Source organism: Bos taurus, chromosome 5 (genome assembly GCF_002263795.3).
Source record: "Bos taurus isolate L1 Dominette 01449 registration number 42190680 breed Hereford chromosome 5, ARS-UCD2.0, whole genome shotgun sequence".
Taxonomy (NCBI): domain Eukaryota; kingdom Metazoa; phylum Chordata; class Mammalia; order Artiodactyla; family Bovidae; genus Bos; species Bos taurus.
In genome coordinates this window covers 6,203,547-6,221,703 of record NC_037332.1, presented here as the reverse complement: position 1 = coordinate 6,221,703, position 18,157 = coordinate 6,203,547, and the positions used below count along the sequence as shown (strand labels likewise).

Here is an 18,157-nt window from a genome sequence, read left to right as displayed (position 1 = left end):
GAGAGATTGTACAATTTGGTGCCAGTTTGCTGCCCTGAGAGTTTGAGGAGGAACCTATTGTTCTCACACTGAATCACATGGAGATGGCACCTAAGTCGCTTCACCTGCTGTGTCCCCAGCTGCCCTAACTGCTAGGACCTGCTCCCACAGCGGGCCTGAGGCGTGACCCCATAGCACAGCCCACTGACTCCTGACTTGCTCGGTGTGGATCCTGACGTTCTTTGCAATCCTGATGAATGAAGAAGCCAGTGACTAATGGGAGGAGCAGTTCATCTTTTATTTCTACAATCCGTTCACTGATGTTTAGTACTTAACCATCAGCTCTATTCAGTTCCAGAAAATTCCCATCATCTTGAAAGAAACCCGTGAGCATCTCTCTCTACCCTCCTCCCCATCCCCAGCCCCTGGCAGTCACCAGTCCACTTTCAGTTCTTTTATTTGCTTATTCTGGATTTTTATTAACAGAATCGTACACTAATGAGCTTTTGTGTTTGGCTTATTTCACTGAGCATGTTCTCAAGGTTTATCCACATTGTAGCATGTGTCAGTGCTTTACTCACAGATGAATAATATTCCATCATGTGGACAGACCACACATTCTGTTTATCCGCCATTCACTGATTAACATTTGCGGTGCTTCTACTTTTTGCCTATTATGGAGAACACTGTTATGAACATTTGCTTAAAAACTTTATGTGGACATAGCTTTTCAGTTTTCCTGCATACATATAAAGTAAAATAATTGCTCTAAAGTTCTTTTTTTCCTAACTGACTGCCCCCTTTACATTCTCATCAGCCATGTTTGAGATTCCAGTTTTTTTTACATTCCTGCTGAGGCTTATTGTCCATCTTCTTCATTATACTCCTCTTAGTGGGTGTGAAGTGGTACTCACCATGGTTTTAGTTTTACATTTCTTTGGTAACTAATGATGCTGCATAACTTTTCCTGAGTTTACTGACCTTTTATAAATTTTCTTTTGAGAAATACCTTCAAAATCATTGGCCCATTTTTAAATGGGGTTGTCTCTTATTCACGAGTTGTGAAAATTCTGTGTGTGTTCCAGATACAAGTCCCTTATGTGCTGCAAACATTTGAACAAAATGATATTTGTATTTGAAGTTGTTTCCAAAAGGGAGCATCTAAATTCTTGGTAGTCACACTGTTGCTGACAAAGCCATGCTTTCTGTGTTAGTCTCTAAATTAAAAATAAAAACACTAGGGGGAAAAAGGGGGGATGAGAGAGAAGATGGTGGAGGAGCAGGCGGACGCAGGAGTGCATCTCTCTCCACAGGTGCACCAGGAAAACATCTTCAGATGCCAGGGTCTCACAGAATACCAGCTGAGAGGAGACAGGAGTCCCTGCCCACTGGAGGGAATAGACTCCTTTCACACACATTCAGTAAGATGGAGGAAGGAAGGGAAAAAAGGGAGAGTGCGCAGGACTGGACCTCCATCCAAGGGGTGGGGAACTGAAGCAGGGGGCAGACTCCCCACATCAGACCAACTGTTTCAGACAGAAGGGAGGCATTTGAGGCTGATGGGAGAGTGCAGCAGCTGGTCTGTGACACTGAATGGAGTAAGGACCACACAGACAATCCTTGCCACAGCCCTGCATACCCCAGACACGGATGCAAGTCTCCTGGAATGGGTGGCAGCTGAGACTGAAGTGTTCGGACTGGAGAGCAATCCTAGGGTGAGGTCTGCTGTGGACTGCACTGAGACAGCTGGAAGGGGCATGATGGAGATCACAGCCGTGGAGGCAAGGCAATACTGCTAAGTCATGCGCAGGGTGTGGGGCCAAAATTGTAGCCTCTCTTTTCCTACACGCCTGTGCTGGCAGCTGGCCAATAGTGAAAGACCCCCAGAGCGGGTAGACCTCTGAGTGCCTGATCTGTGGAGCAAACAAAAGGATCCCAGCCAGGGGGTGGGGTCTTTTGAGCACCAGCTGTGCCAAGCAACAGAGAAGGATCCCAGCTAGGGGGGTCTTTTGAGCGCCAGCTGTGCCAAGCAACAGAGAAGGACGAGCCAGTGAAACTCTTTGAACAACAGCTGCCAGAAGCTACAAAAAAAGATTATTAGGGCCTTCCTGGTGACTCAGATGGTAAAGAATCTTCCCGCAGTGCAGGAGACCTGGGTTCAGTCTCTGGGCTGGGATGATCCCCTAGAGAAGGGCATGGCAACCCACTCCAGTATTCTTGCCTGGAGAATTCCATGGACAGAGGAGCCTGGCGGGCTGCAGTCCACGGGGGTCACGAAGAGTCAGACATGACTGAGTCACTACCACCACCACCACCACCAGAAAGTGCCACCGCTCCTGTGCCTGAGGACACCAGTGTCCCTGCCTACTTGGCACTGCCAGGGTTCCCACAATCCAAGCAGCTGCACCAGCTCCACACTCAATCCTCACAGGGGCAGAGCTGCCAGAGGCTAGAAAAATCCCTAACAGTGCCATATCTCCTGTGCCCATGGCCGCCAGCTCCCCTGCATGCCTGGCGCTGCAATCCAAGCAGCTGCACCACCTCCACACCAGTCCTCTCTGAGGCAGACCCAAGTCCCAAAGGGCAGTCTCAGGAGCAAACGCCTGTGGATGACCACACGCAGAAGTGAGCTAAAGGCACAATTGAACTCCAGAGGCAGTGTAGCTAAGGAAGAGTAACAGAAACATTTCCACCAGCTGTACAAACTACAGATTAAATCCACACAATCAACAAGGCAGACTCTGCATCTATGGAACATATAAAACGATAATGAGAGTTCCCACAAAATAAAACAACCTAGCTCTGGCAGCTGCGGACACTGGAGGCCAAACACGCAGGAGTAGGGCCAAATGAGAGTCTGAGCTGTCCCCACAGCAGGCACAGCGACCAGCCTAGTTTTGAAAACCAACCTAAGGAGGTGGAGGTGGACTGTGGGACTTACAGCAAGGCAAGAACGCTGACAGCTGAGATGTGAGAGAAAACACTATCATTCTTATATTTTGATGCATTCTGAAGTTGGTTCTGGATTTTTCTTCTCTGTTGCTATGACTGTTGATTTATTATTAAATCTCTTTAAGCTTTTGAGAACTTTTTTATTTTAATCCTACTTTTATTTCCTTTATATGCTTCTACCTATACTATGCCTCGGATCATGAACTTATTGCCAAATTCAGACGTAATTGAAGACAGTAGGGAAAACCACTAGACCATTCAGGTATGACCTAAATCAAATCCCTTACGATGATACACTGGAAGGGACAAATAGATTCAAGGGATTAGATCTGATAGACAGACTGCCTATCAGATGAACTATGGACAGAGGTTTGTGACACTATACAGGAGGCAGTGATCAAGACCATCCCCAAGAAAAAGAAATGCAAAAAGGCAAAATGGTTGCCCAAGGAGGTTTTACAAAAGCTGTGAAAGGAAGAGAAGCAAAAGGCAAAGGAGAAAAGGAAAGATATACCCATTTGAATGCAGAGTTCCAAAGAACAGCAAGGAGAGATAGCCTTCCTCAGTGATCAATGCAAAGAAATAGAGGAAAAGAATAGAACGGGAAAGACTAGAGATCTCTTCTGGAAAATTAGAGATACCAAGGGAACATTTCATACAAAGATGGGCTCAATAAAGAACAGATATGGTATGGACCTAACAGAAGCAGAAGTAGAGGTGGCAAGAATACACTGAAGAACTATACAAAAAAGATCTTCACAACCCAGATAACCACAATGGTGTGATCACTCACCTAGAGCCAGACATCCTGGAATGCAAAGTCAAATGGGCCTTAGGAAACATCACTGTGAACAAAGCTAGTGGAGATGATGGAATTCCAGTTGAGCTATTTCAAATTCTAAAAGATGATGCTGTGAAAGTGCTGCACAAAGATGCCAGCAAATTTGGAAAACTCAGCAGTGGCCACAGGACTGGAAAAGGTCAGTTTTCATTCCAATCCCAAAGAAAGGCAATGCCAAAGAATGCTCAAACTACCGCACAGTTGCACTCATCTCACACACTAGCAAAGTAATGCTCAAAATTCTCCAGTCAGGCTTCAACAGTATGTAAACTGTGAACTTTCAGATCAAGCTGGATTTAGAAAAGGCAGAGGAACCAGGGAGCAAATTGCCAATATCCGCTGGACAGAGAGTTCCAGAAAAACATCATTATGCCAAAACCTCTGACTATGTGGATCAGCACAAAGTGTGGAAAATTCTTCAAGAGATGGGAATACCAGACCACTTGACCTGCCTCCTGAGAAATCTCTATGCAGGTCAGGAAGCAAGAGTTAGAAATGGACACGGAACAACAGACTGGTCCCAAATTGGGAAAGGAGTACATCAAGGCTGTATATAGGCACCCTGCTTATTTAATTTATATGCAGAGTACATCGGGAGAAGGCAATGGCACCCCACTCCAGTACTCTTGCCTGGAAAATCCCATGGATGGAGGAGCCTGGAAGGCTGCAGTCCATGGGGTTGCAAAGAGTCAGACACGACTGAGCAACTTCACTTTCACTTTCCACTTTCATGCAATGGAGAAGGAAATGGCAACCCACTCCACTGTTCTTGCCTGGAGAATCCCATGGACAGAGAAGCCTGGTAGGCTGCAGTCCATGGGGTTGCACAGAGTCGGACACAACTGAAGCAACTTAGCAGCAGCAGCAGCAGAGTACATCATGAGAAACATTGGGCTGGATGAAGCACAAGCTGGAATCAAGATTGCCAGGAGAAATATCAAGAACCTCAGATATGCAGATGACACCACCCATATGGCAGAAAGTGAAGAACTAAAGAGGTTCTTGATGAAAGTGAAAGAGGAGAGTGAAAAAGTTGGCTTAACACTCAACACTGAGAAAACTAAGATCGTGGTATATGGTCCCATCACTTCATGGGAAATAAGATGGGCAAACAGTGGAAACAGTGTCAGACTTTATTTTTTTGGGCTCCAAAATCACTGCAAATGGTGATTGCAGCCATGAAATTAAAAGATGTCTGCTCCCTGGAAGAAAAGTTATGACCAACCTAGACAGCATATTAAAAAGAAGAGACATTATTTTGCCAACAAAGGTCCATCTAGTCAAAGCTATGGTTTTTCCAGTGGTCATGTATGGATGTGAGAGTTGGACTATAAAGATGGCTGAGTGCTGAAGAATTGATGGTTTTGAACTGTGATGCTGGAGAAGACTCTTGAGGGTCCCCTGGACTGCAAGGAGATCCAACCAATCCATCCTAAAGGAAATCAGTCCTGAATATTCACTGGAAGGACTAATGCTGAAGCTGAAATTCCAATACTTTGCCCACCTGATGGGAAGAATGAACTCATCTGAAAAGACTCTGATGCTGGGATGGATTGGGGGCAGGAGGAGAAAGGGATGACAGAGGATGAGATGGCTGGATGACATCACTGACTCAATGGACATGAGCTTGGGTAAACTCTGGGAGTTGGTGATGGACCAGGAAGCCTGGTGTACTGCAGTTCATGGGGTTGCAAAGAGTCAGACACAACTGAGCAACTGAACTGAGCTGAACCTACTCATTGGCCTTTCCTGGTTCTGTGGGTTTTTTCTTGTCCTCCTTCCTCTATTTCACCATGTTTGTTAGTCTGCTTTGTTTTCACTGCTTTATTCCCCAGTTGGCATTCTGCTTTGGTCTTGTTTTTTGGCTTGTGTTTTAGTTTTGTTTGTAACTGGTCGATGTCATTTTTTATTTCCTTTTGTCACCGGGTTACTCTCTTCTACTTCCTTTTCCTTGGGCTGTTTTAATTTTATGTGTGTGTATGTGTATGTTCCTTTGTCTTTGCTTTTATTTGTCTGATTTTGTATTTCCCATTTGTCTGGGGGTTTTCCTTTGTTTCTTGTTTTGTCTTTTGTTTTAATCCCCTTTCATGCCATAACAAACAACTTGTGGAATCTGGGTTCCCCAACCAGAGATCAGGCCTGAGCCTCTGGAATGGGACCTCTGAGTCCAAGACCCTAGACTGCCAGAGAACTCCTAGCCCCAAGAGTGTTAATTTGTGAGAACTCCCACAAAAGTCTCTACCCGTATCCAAGGTCCGGCAGCACCCTGCACAAGACACCTCACCCAAACAACAAACAAGACAAAAACACAAACTCAATCATCAGCAGACAGGCCTCCCACAGACACCCTAAAACATACCTCCTCACACAGCCCTGCTCATCAGAGGGAAAAAAGCTCACCTCCTCCAACCAGAACGCAGAGACAAGTCTTCCCAACCTGTAGCCTACACAAACAACTGGACCAACCTAACCCGCCGTGGGCAGAAACCAAAAAGAACAAGGAATACGACCCTAAAGCCTGAGAAAAGGAGACCTCAAACACAGTAAGTTAGAAAAAAATTAAAAGACAGAGAAATATTGCACAAGTGAAGCAACAAGTTAAAAACTTACAATACCAAACAACGAAGAGGAAATAGGCAAACTACCTGAAAAAGAATTCAGAGTAATGATAGTCAAGATGGTCCAAAACTTCGAAAACAGAATGGAGAAAATCCAAGAATCAATTAACACATTTAACAAAGACCTAGAGGAAATAAAGAATAAACAGAAAGAAACAAAAGAATTAATGCAATTAAAAACATTCTAAAAGGAATCAACAGCAGAGCACCAGGCAGAAGAACAGATAAATGAGCTGGAAGGCAGAATATTGGAAATAACTACTGAAAAGCAGAATAAAGAAAAAAGAATGAAAAGAATTGAGGATAGTCTCAGAAACCTGTGTGATAATATTAAACACACCAACATTCAAATTATAGGTGTCCCAGAAGAAAAAGGGAAAAAGAAAGGATCTGAGAAAATTGAAGAGATTACAGTTAAAATCCTCCCTAACATGGAAAAGAAAACAGCCGATCAAATCCAAGAAGCAGAGTCCTCCCAAAACAGGATAAACCCAAAGAGAAACATGCCAAGACACATACTAATCAATCTAACAAAGATTAAGTACAAAGAAAGAAATCTAAAAGCGGCAAGGGAAAAGTAACACACAAAGGAAATACACAAAGTAATACACAAAGGAAAGCTGTTAATCATATTTATAGGATTAACAGCTGATCTTTGCAGAAACCCCGCAGGTCAAGGGAATGGCAGGATATATTTCAAGTACTGAAATGGAAAAATCTACAACTGATTACTGTAGGCAAGGATCTCATTCAAAACTGATGGAGAAGTCAAAGGCTTTACACAAAAGCAAGAGCTGAGGATCTAGCACCACCAAACCAGCTTTACAGCAAATGTTAAAGGAACTTCTGTAGGCAGGAAACACAAGAGAAGGAAAAGACCTACAAAAACAAATCAAAAACAAGAAAAGGTCAAAAGGGACATATATATCAATAATTACTTTGAATGTAAATGGATTAAATGCTTGAACCAAAAGACACAGACTGGCTGAATGGATACAAAAACAAGATCCATATATATGCTGCTTTGAAGAGACCCACTTCAGAGCCAGAGATAATACAGGCTGAAAGTAAGAGGATAGAAAAAGATATTCCATGCAAATGGAAATCAAAAGAAAGCCAGAGCAGCAATCCTCATATCTGACAAAATAGACAAATAAAGAATATAGCAAGAGACAATGAAGGACACTACATTATGATCAAGGGATGGATCCAAGAAGAAGACATAACAATTGTAAATATTTACACACACAGCACTGGAGCACCTCAATATGCAAGGCAAACACTAACAGACACAAAAGGGGAAACTGACAGTAATACAGTGATAGTTGGAGACTGTAACACCCACTTATACCAATGGACAGATCATCAAAACAGCAAATTAATAAGGAAACACAACTCTTAAATGACACACTAGACCAGAGAGACCTTACTGATATCTTCAGGACATTCCATCCAAATGCAGAAGAATACCACTTTCTTCTCAAGCGAACGTGGAACATTCTCTAGGATAAACCACATCTTGGGTCACAAGTCAAACCTAAGTAAATTTAAGACAACTGAATTGTACCAAGCATCTTCTCTGACCACAACGCTATGTGACTAAATATCAATGACAGGGAAAAAAACTTTAAAAAACACAAACGCATGGAGGTTAAACAATATGTTTCTAAATACCCAACAGATTACTGAAGAAATAAAAAGGGCAATCAAAAAATTCCTAGAAACAAATGACAACGAAAACACAACTCAAAACCTATGGGACGCAGCAAAAGCAGGTCTAAGAGGTAAGTTCACAGCAATACAATCCCACCTCAGGAAACAAAAATACCAAATAGACAACCTCATTTTACAGCTAAAACAACTAGAAAAGGAAGAACAAAAATCCGTAAAGGTAGCAGAAGGAAAGAAACCACAAAAATCAGAGCAGAAATAAATGAGTAAGAAGTGAAGGAAACAATAGTAAAAACCAAAAACACTGAAAGCTGGTTCTTTGAGAAGATAAACAAAATTGACAAACCATTAGCCATACTCATCAAGAAAAAAAGGGAGAAGAATCAAATCAACAAAATTAGCAATGAAAAAGGAGAGGTTACAACAGACAATGCAGAAATACAAAAGATCGTAAGAGCAACTATATGCCAATAAAATGGACAACCTAGAAGAAATGCACAGATTCTTAGAAAAGGTCAATCTTCCAAGACTGAACCAGGAAGGAACTGAAACTATGAACAAGCTAATTACAAGGAAATCATAATCAAAACTATGGTAAAAAATCTCTGGAAAAACCTAGGGCCAGATGGTTTCAAAGCCAAATTCTATCAAACATTTAGAGAAAACCTAATGCCTATACTTCTCAAGCTCTTCCAAAAAACTGCAGAGGCAGGAACACTTCCAAATTTATTCTACAAGGCCACCATCACCCTGATACCAAAACAGATAAAGATATGACAAACAAAGAAAATTACAGGCCAATATCACTGATGAACACAAATGTAAAAATCTTCGGTGAAATTCTAGCAAACAGAATCCATCAACACATTAAAAAGATCATACACCATGACCAAGCTTGGTTTATCCAAGGGATGCAAGGATTCAATATACACAAATCAATCAATGTGATACACCATATCAATAAACTGAAGGACAAAAACCATATGATAATCCCAATAGATGCAGAAAAAGCTTTTGACAAAATTCAGTGCCCATTTATGATAAAAACTTTCTCTTAAAAAAACGGCCATAGAGGGAACCTGCCTCAACATAATAAAGGCCATACATAAATGATAAACCCACAACAAACATTTTCAATGGTAAAAAACTGAAAGCATTTCATCTAAGATAAGGAACAAAAAGGGTGCCCACTCTTGCCACTATTATTCAACATAGTTTTGGAAGTCCTAGCCATGGCCATCAGAAAAGAAAAGAAATAAAAGGAATCCATTGGAAAAGAAGTAGAACTCTCACTGTTTGCAGATGACATGATACTATACACAGAAAACCCTAAAGATACTATCAGAAAACTAATAGAGCTAATCTGCTCTAGTACAGTCACATGATACAAAATCAATACACAGAAATCACTAGCATTCCTATACATTAACAACTAAAAATCAGAAAGAAAAATCAAGGAATCAATCCCATCTACCACTGCAACAACAACAACAACAAAAAACCCTATGCATAAACCTACCTGATTAAAGAAATCAAAGACAACATAAACAGATGGAGAGATATTCCATGTTCCTGGGTTGAAAGAATCAATATTGTGAAAATGATTATACTACCAAAAGCAATCTACAAATTCAATGAGATCCCTATCAAATTACTAAAGACATTTTTCACAGAACTAGAACCAAAAATTTCACAGTTCGTATGGAAACACAAAAGACCCCAAATAGCCAGAGCATCTTGTAAAAGAAGAACAGAGCTGGAGGAATCAACTGTTCTGACTGCAGACTACACTACAAAGCTACAGTCAACAAAATAGTATGGTACTGGCACAAAAATAGAAATATAGACCAATGGAACAAAACAGAAAGCCCAGAGATAATCTATGCAACTACAGGCACCTTATCTTTGACAAAGGAGGCAAGAATATACAATGGAGAAAACTATCTTCAGTGAGTGGCGATCGGAAAACTGGACAGCTACCTGTAAAAGAATGAAATCAGAGCAGTTCCTAACAGCACACACAAAGATAAACTCAAAATGGATTAAAGATCTAAATGTAAGGCCAGAAACTATAGAACTCTTAGAGGAAAACAGAGGCAGAACACGTGATGACGTAAATCAAAACAAGTTCCTCTATGACCCACCTAGAGTAATGGATATAAAAACAGAAATAAACAAGTATAGTTTAATTAAACTTAAAAGCTTTTGCACAGCAAAGTAAAGTGTAAACAAGGTGGGAAAAAAAAAAAAAAACCCTCAGAATGGGAGAAAATAGCAACTGAAACAACTGACAAAGGATTAATTTCCACAATATACAAGCAGCTCATGCAATTCAATACCAGAAAAGCAAACATTCCAATCAAAAAGTGGGGAAAAGACCTAAACAGACATTTCTCCAAAGAAGAAATACAAATGGCTAATAAACACATGAAAAGATGTACAACACTGCTCATTATTAGAGAAATGAAAATCAAAACTATAATGAGGTATCACCTATCAATCAGAATGGCCATCATCAAAAAATCTGCAAACAATAAATGCTGGAGGGAGTGTGGAGAAAAGGGAACCTTCTTGCACTGACTATGAAAATGTACATTGATATAGCCACTATGGAGGACAGTACGATGTTTCTTTAAAAAAAACCAGGAATAAAACTACCATGAAAAGTGAAAAGTGAAAGTGAAGTCGCTCAGTCGTGTCCGACTCTTTGTGACCCCATGGACTGTAGCCTACCACGTTCCTCCTTCCATGGGATTCTCCAGGCAAGAGTACTGCAGTGGGTTGCCATTTCCTTCTCCAAAACTACCACATGACCCAACAATCCCATCACTGGGCATATACCCTGAGAAAACCGTAACTGAAAAAGACACATGTACCCCAATGCTCATTGCAGCACTATTTACAATAACTAGGACATGGAAGCAACCTAGATGTCCACTGACAGATGAATGGATAAAGAAGCTGTGGTACACATATACAATGGAATATTACTCAGCCATAAAAGGAACACATTTGAGTCAGTGCTAATGAGGTGGATGAACTGAGAGTCTATTATACATAGTGAAGTCAGTCAGAGGAGAAAAACAAACATCATACATTAATGCATACATAGCGGATCTAGAAATATTGTACTGATGAACCTATCTGCAGGGCAGCAATGGACACACAGAGAGAACAGACTTGTGGACCCAGGAGGGGAGGAAGAGGGTGGGACAAGGAGGGGAGGAAGAGATTGGGACAAAGAGAGCAGCATAGAAACATGAACACTACCATATGTGAAATAGAGAGCCAGTGGGAATTTGCCGTATGACTTGGGGAACTCAACGTGGTACTCTGACAATCTAGACAGGTGGGACGGGGTGTGAGGTGGGATGGAGGTTCAAGAGGGAGGGGACATATGTATACCTATGGCTGATTCATGTTGATACATGGCAGAAACCAACACAATACTGTAATTATCCTTCAATTAAAAACAAATACTTTTAAATAAATAAATACAATTATATCTTAAAAATAAAGTTATTAGAATATTTTTCTAATATCCTGACTCAAGCTTTCTAATAGCTGGCTTATGTTTGTCTTTTTTGTCATATTTAGTTGCATTTCATTTGTTTTGTTACAGACCCTGTAGTCATGCCTAGACTTTCCAAACTGAAAACATTACATCTATATATGATCTACAAAGTCAATGTATGATCAATGATTAAACTGGAATATCTGAAAGAGATGCAATTTTGAATTAGTGTCAATGTTTCATATTTCTATTTTCTGAGTAAAGAAGAAATAAATATACTTTGTTGTTATAAAGCAAAATAAATCTTAAATACTGCTTTAAAAAAAAAGGCAATGAATATCCACTGTGTGTGCTACATCCACCTGGACCATATCAAGCTGCTCCTATAGAACCTAGGGAGCAAGAGGGAGCTATGTAAATAAGATGGTCATGCTATTTGCTGCACTCTGAATAACAAAGGCCTTTGTCTCTACCAGAATCATGTATCTTCTGCTGCTGCTGCTCCTAAGTCACTTCAGTCGTGTCTGACTCTGTGAGACCCCATAGACAGCAGCCCACCAGGCTCCCCCATCCCTGGGATTCTCAAGGCAAGAACACTGGAGTGGGTTGCCATTTCCTTCTCCAATGCATGAAAGTGAAAAGTGAAAGTGAAGTTGCTCAGTCGTGTCCGACCCTCAGCGACCCCGTGGACTGCAGCCTTCCAGGCTCCTCCATCCAAGGGATTTTCCAGGCAAGAGTACTGGAGTGGGTTGCCACTGCCTTCTCCGGTATCTTCTGCTAGTATCCATGAAATAGTAATATGCTTTAGCTTTAAAGTAGGGTGTATCTCTACACTCAAAAGTAAAAATCTTGAGGCTATAAATACTACTTGCTATTGAAAATGGTATTTACTCACAATTATGTTTATTTTAGGAAAGTAACTTGCTAGACTATGTATTGTAAGAAATTAAGTTTACCCCTCTGAAGATATAATATACACAGACACTATAATTATTAACCCACTCTACAATTACTGACTTTATTCTGTAACCTCACTTGTCCATAAGTGGTGAACAATCCATAACCCAGACAACATCAAGACTTTATGTCTGCATTTCTCATTTTAGAGTTTCTTATCTATTTTTACACAAGACAAATGTGACTTTTTGATCAACAGAAGATCAAACATATCTCAACTGCAACACTTGAAGCAAAAACATAATCAAGAAATGCTTTAAAATTCTGAGGAAAAAAGTTCAATCTAGAAGTCTATGCTCAGCCAACCAACCAATAAGGTTTAAGGGCATGAGAGATAGTAACTTCAAAACATTTTCCTCCCAAGCACTCTCCTTCTCTCAGAAAGTTATCAGAAAGTTTAGTTATCTACTAAGAGCAGAGAGTAAACCAACAGATAGAAGCATGTGAGATGCAGGAAACTGAGACCAACAATGGAGCAAAGGGATTTCGCAGAATGCATGCAAAGATGTCTCAAGACAATGGCTGTATGCAGCTCTCCAGAGCAGAATGCATGCGAAGGTGAATCTCGGGACAATGGCTGTATGCAGCTCTCAAGAGCAGAATGCATGCGAAGGTGCATCTCGGGACAATGGCTGTATGCAGCTCTCAAGAGCAGAATGCATGCAAAGGTGCGTCTTGAGACGATGGCTGTATGCAGCTCTCAAGAGCAAACAGTCTTTGCTAGAACAGAAAGATGGAGAAATTCAGAAATGACTTCATCCTCTCCACTCCACCAAAAAAGGAACCAATAAATTATCTGATACTGTTTGTACACACAGATGGTTTTTACAGTTCTATTTAACAGTATGGAACAATCAGTTATGATATACAGAAAGTTAAACAAATGAGGGGAAAAAAGCAACTATTACTTCAGACAAAAATAAAAATTCTACAAGAACAAAAATGGATCACTGAACACTTCTGGGCTTATCAGTGGGAATGTACATATGCACAACAGTTTAAACTTTACACAGTAATTTAACTAAAACTGTAACAGCAGATAGAGGAAGAAGTATTAGCAGTGAGGTGTTCTAGGACATCTGGCTATCCCCAAACAGAAAGTCAAAATAAAATAACTGATAAGCCAAGAAACAGCACAAAATTTGGCAATATTTAATAAAATTCATCCTCCCAAGTTTCCTTCTCATAAGAATTCTACAGATATACACAAACATAAGAAAATGCTATGTGAAGAGGGTATTAATCACAACACTGTATGAAATAGTAAAAACACTAAAATCAATCTAAATGTTCACCAATAGGTAAACCATTAAATAAAGTCCATACAATTGAATATTATGCAGCTTTTTAAAAAGAATGATGTAGCTCTAGTTGTACTGATATGAAAAATCTTCAAGAAACAAAAATTAAATGAAGAAAGCTGAAAAGCATTTGCTATCATTTGTGTAAAGAAGATAACTTTCTACATAAAAGTAACAACATAAAAATATAAAATACAATAATGAAAGAAACATCTAAAGTATTGAAAATAGTTACCTCGGGGGTATAGAACTAAAAGGTAGGGAGGGGCTGCTGTTTTCATTGTAAGACTTTAAGTACTATTTAATTTTTTTAATTGCTTAACTAAGATCATGGCATCCGGTCCCATCACTTCTTGGCAAATAAGATGGGGAAACAGTGGAAACAGTGGCTGACTTTATTTTTCTGGGCTCCAAAATCCCTGTAGATGGTGATGCAGCCATGAAATTAAAACACGCTTACTCCTTGGAAAGAAAGTTACGACCAACCTAGACAACGTATTAAAAAGCAGAGACATTACTTTGCCAACAAAGGTCCGTCTAGTCAAGGCTATGGTTTTTCCAGTAGCCATGTATGGATGTGAGAGTGAGACTATAAAGAAAGCTGAGAGCTGAAGAATTGATGCTTCTGAATTGTGGTGTTGGAGAAGACTCTTGAGAGTCCCTTGGACTGCAAGGAGATCCAACCAGTCCATCCTAAAGGAGATCATTCTTGGGTGTTTATTGGAAGGACTGATGTTGAAGCTAAAACTCTAATACTTTGGCCACCTCATGCAAAGAGCTGACTCATGTGAAAAGACCCTGATGCTGGGAAAGATTGAGGGCAGGAGGAGAAGGGGGCGACAGAGGATGAGATGGTTGGATGGCATCACTGACTCAATGGACATGGGTTTGGGTGGACTCCGGGACTTGGTGATGGACAGGGAGGCCTGGCGTGCTGCAGTTCATGGGGTTGCAAAGAGTCGGACACGACTGAGTGACTGAACTGAACTGATTGTGATCAAAATAACAGTAATTAAAAAGAAATACAGAGCCTACAGAAGGCTAGGTAATTTGAACCAACTCAATTAAAGAAAACTTTAAAAAGCTCAACAAAATACAAGAAATATTTCCTAAAAATAAAACTTAAGAAGATTAAGAGCATTCACCTTCATCAGGAGATTAAGATTCAGGAGAAGGTTAAAACTGCCCTAGAGACAATTTGCTGAAGCAGGAGAGTTGGCCCAGAGGCAACCTCAGCAGACAAAGCAAAAGAAGGGCTGGGACCCCAAAAGCTTAACTGTAGGAGCAGTTAAGAACCAGAATTAAACCTTGCTCTAGCATAGTCGTCAGCCACCTGAGTGCTCCAGAAAAGCTAAAGCCTTAAAGTTGGGCTTAATAAAAACAAATGGTATCTTCTCACCTTAGGCCTCAAACTATTCAACAACTAAGTTTTCAAACATAATATCTAGTATACATTCAAAGATAAAACAGGAACACAAAAGAATAATACAACAGATACAGACCCACATGCTCCCAATGCTGTCTTCTCAGACAGATTATATAATAACTATATATTTAAGTATGTAAGACAAGATGGAAAATTTCAGCAACAAAAGAATCAAATAATAAAGCTAAAAGAAAATTGAAATTCTAGAACTAAAAATCAAAATTAGGAACTCACTGAATAGATCTAACAGCAGAAAACACATAGGGTACAAAAGAACTGGAAGGTAAGTCAGAAGTTTTCAGAACGAAGCAGAGAAAAAAGGATGGTGCACATAGAAGACAGGGTAAGAGACACTGTATATGATGAAAAGGCCAGACATACATTTAATTGGCGTTCCAGAAAGAGCCAAAAAGAGAACGGGGCAGAAGCAGTATCTGAAGAAATGCGTACATGCTAAGTCACATCAGTCATGTTCCAACTCCTCGCAACCATATGGACTGCAGCCCACCAGGCTTCTCTGTCCATGGAATTCTCCAGGCAAGAATACTGGAGTGGGTTGCCATTTCCTCCTCCAGAGGATCTTCCTGACCCAGGGATTGAACCCGTGTCTCTTGTGCCTCTTGCACTTGCAAGTGGGTTCTTTACCACTAGTGCCACCTGGGAAGCCCTATTTGAAGAAATAATGGCTGAGATTTCCCAGAACTGATGAAGACATCAATCCACAGAATCAAGACTTTCTTGCCATCTCAGAGTAAATAAAAGAAATGCACACTTAGAAATGTCATCATGAAATTGCAGAAAACCAGAAAGAAAAAAACTTACAAGCAGTCAGAAAAAAAGAAAGAAAAAAAAAAGCAAAGCCTTTAAAAGTATAATACTTAGACTGATTTATCAGTAGTAACAGAAGCCAGAAAACAGTGGAATGATACTCTCAATAAGTCAACAACAAAAATAAAACAAAAATGGCCAATCTAAATTTCTATGCCATCTGAAAATATCCTTCACAAATGAAGATGAAATAAAAACATTTTCTGACAATCAATAACAGAATTTAGACATCAAGAGACCCCATGCAGGCAGAGGAAAAGTTAGAGGTTTAAGAAGGGGGAAAAGAACAAATAAGATGGAAACATGCTCTCCAGAAGAAAGTGATTCACCGAGTTCAATGCTTTAATTATTACTTGCTTAATCTTTTTTTAGTACTCTAAGGGAAAATTCTTTTACTTGATATTAACATCATATTTATCTCTAGAGTCTGCATGTTGTACTTCAAAGGCACATCTGCAAGTAGTTCATTTCAGATTCATGTCTCTATCTAAAGATCTTAGGCCCAAATTGCCAGAGACTATTAAGCCAGATTTACTAAGACTTTGTTATCATTCTGACTCCTGCTTATCTAACTTTTATTACTGAATAAGCAGAAAAATAAAGTAATAAAATAATGTATACTGAGTATATAAGGTATTCTTCATTTATGCTGATATGAAGTTTGGTTATTACTTACTATCTTTGTAACTCCTGTTTTCCCTTTCCCTCTTTCCATAGAATTCATATTTAGAATGTGAGCTACAGGTTAGACTGCCTGAGTTAAAAGTTCAGACGCCAACCTTTAACAGCCAAATGTCACTTGGTAGTATATTTAACCTCTTTATGCATCAGTTTCCAAATCATTAGGACAGTAGTAAAAATTGTTATTTTTCACATAGGTTATTTCAAGAATTAAGATTTAAAATATACATGGAAAAGCACTAAGCAAAATATCCATCACATAAACATTCAACATACATTAAAAACAATTTTTTCTTGGGAAAAAAAAAAGTATACAGAAATTACATTTTAAAAGCTATGAATTTTAGAAATTATATATTTTATAATTATTCTCAATAATTTTGTAGTAACAACTAATTACTTAAAAATAAAGAATACTTACTTGACTAAATCTATTCTGTTATTGATGGCAGCCCAATGAAGGAGTGTAACATTTTCTTTGTCTGGTTGCCTTACATCATAACCTGCTTCCACCAATTCTCGGCAGCGTTCATATATTCCATATCTTAAAAAGAAGGAAAACATGATTGTTACTACTATTTGACAAGAGATTTAAAGCTGAAAATAACATTTCTAGAAGAAACTGATGCTCCATTTTGATACCTGGAAACTAAAAAGGCTTTCTCAATATAAAGTGTTACTTTAGAAATATCAATATTCCAACAGCTTTTACTAACCCATTTTATAACTTTAAATTTCTCTTCTCTAACGCAGTAACTCATCCAGTAGGAGAGAGCAGGGCACTATAAATAAAAATATCTATCAGTTGTTTGTTTTCACTAGTATCACCACTAGTCCACAAAACACAAGGCAGCTTGTTAAAAACACATACAATTATGTTAAAATATTGTCATAAACAAGCAATAACAAAGAGTTTATCATTGATTTAGAACAACATCAAAAAAAGAAAAGGATGTCTTACAACTTTAAGATACTTTATTTAGAAATTTAGCTTTGGTATTCCTAAAGGCAAGTAAAAAAGGAAGTGTGGAGGTGGGAAGTAGGGTGGGTGAGGAAGGGTCTTGTGAGTTTAAGTCAATGAGACATAAGAGAAAGTTTACTGAAGAGCTCAAGAAAAGAAGTTAATTTAATAAAGAAGAAAGATGTGTGCACAGAGCTTAACCTTTTCCTCTCTTTCTGTGTAGGTCACTGTGTGGCTGCATATATATTTCTCAAAATGCTAGAACATGGACATTTTTATGCATAAGCAAAAATGCAAAGAATAATACAACAAATCACCAAGAATCCATCATGGAGGCTCAAAAACCATTAACTTTATCCAAAACAAAATACTGGATCCTTGGAAATATGCGACACAAAAACAACTTTAAATGAGCTTCGACCATATTA

General features: G+C 39.4%; 1 protein-coding gene across 2 annotated transcripts in view; it reads right to left on the bottom strand.

Annotated features, from left to right (window-relative positions):
• Positions 1–18,157, bottom strand: part of ZDHHC17 (zinc finger DHHC-type palmitoyltransferase 17) — a 100,478-nt gene that overhangs the window by 53,511 nt on the left and 28,810 nt on the right. For both annotated transcript variants that reach the window (XM_010804732.4, NM_001206069.1), the window contains exon 3: positions 17,190–17,312. In XM_010804732.4, the coding sequence (XP_010803034.1) occupies positions 17,190–17,312 (123 nt within the window). The remainder of the gene's footprint in view (positions 1–17,189; positions 17,313–18,157) is intronic.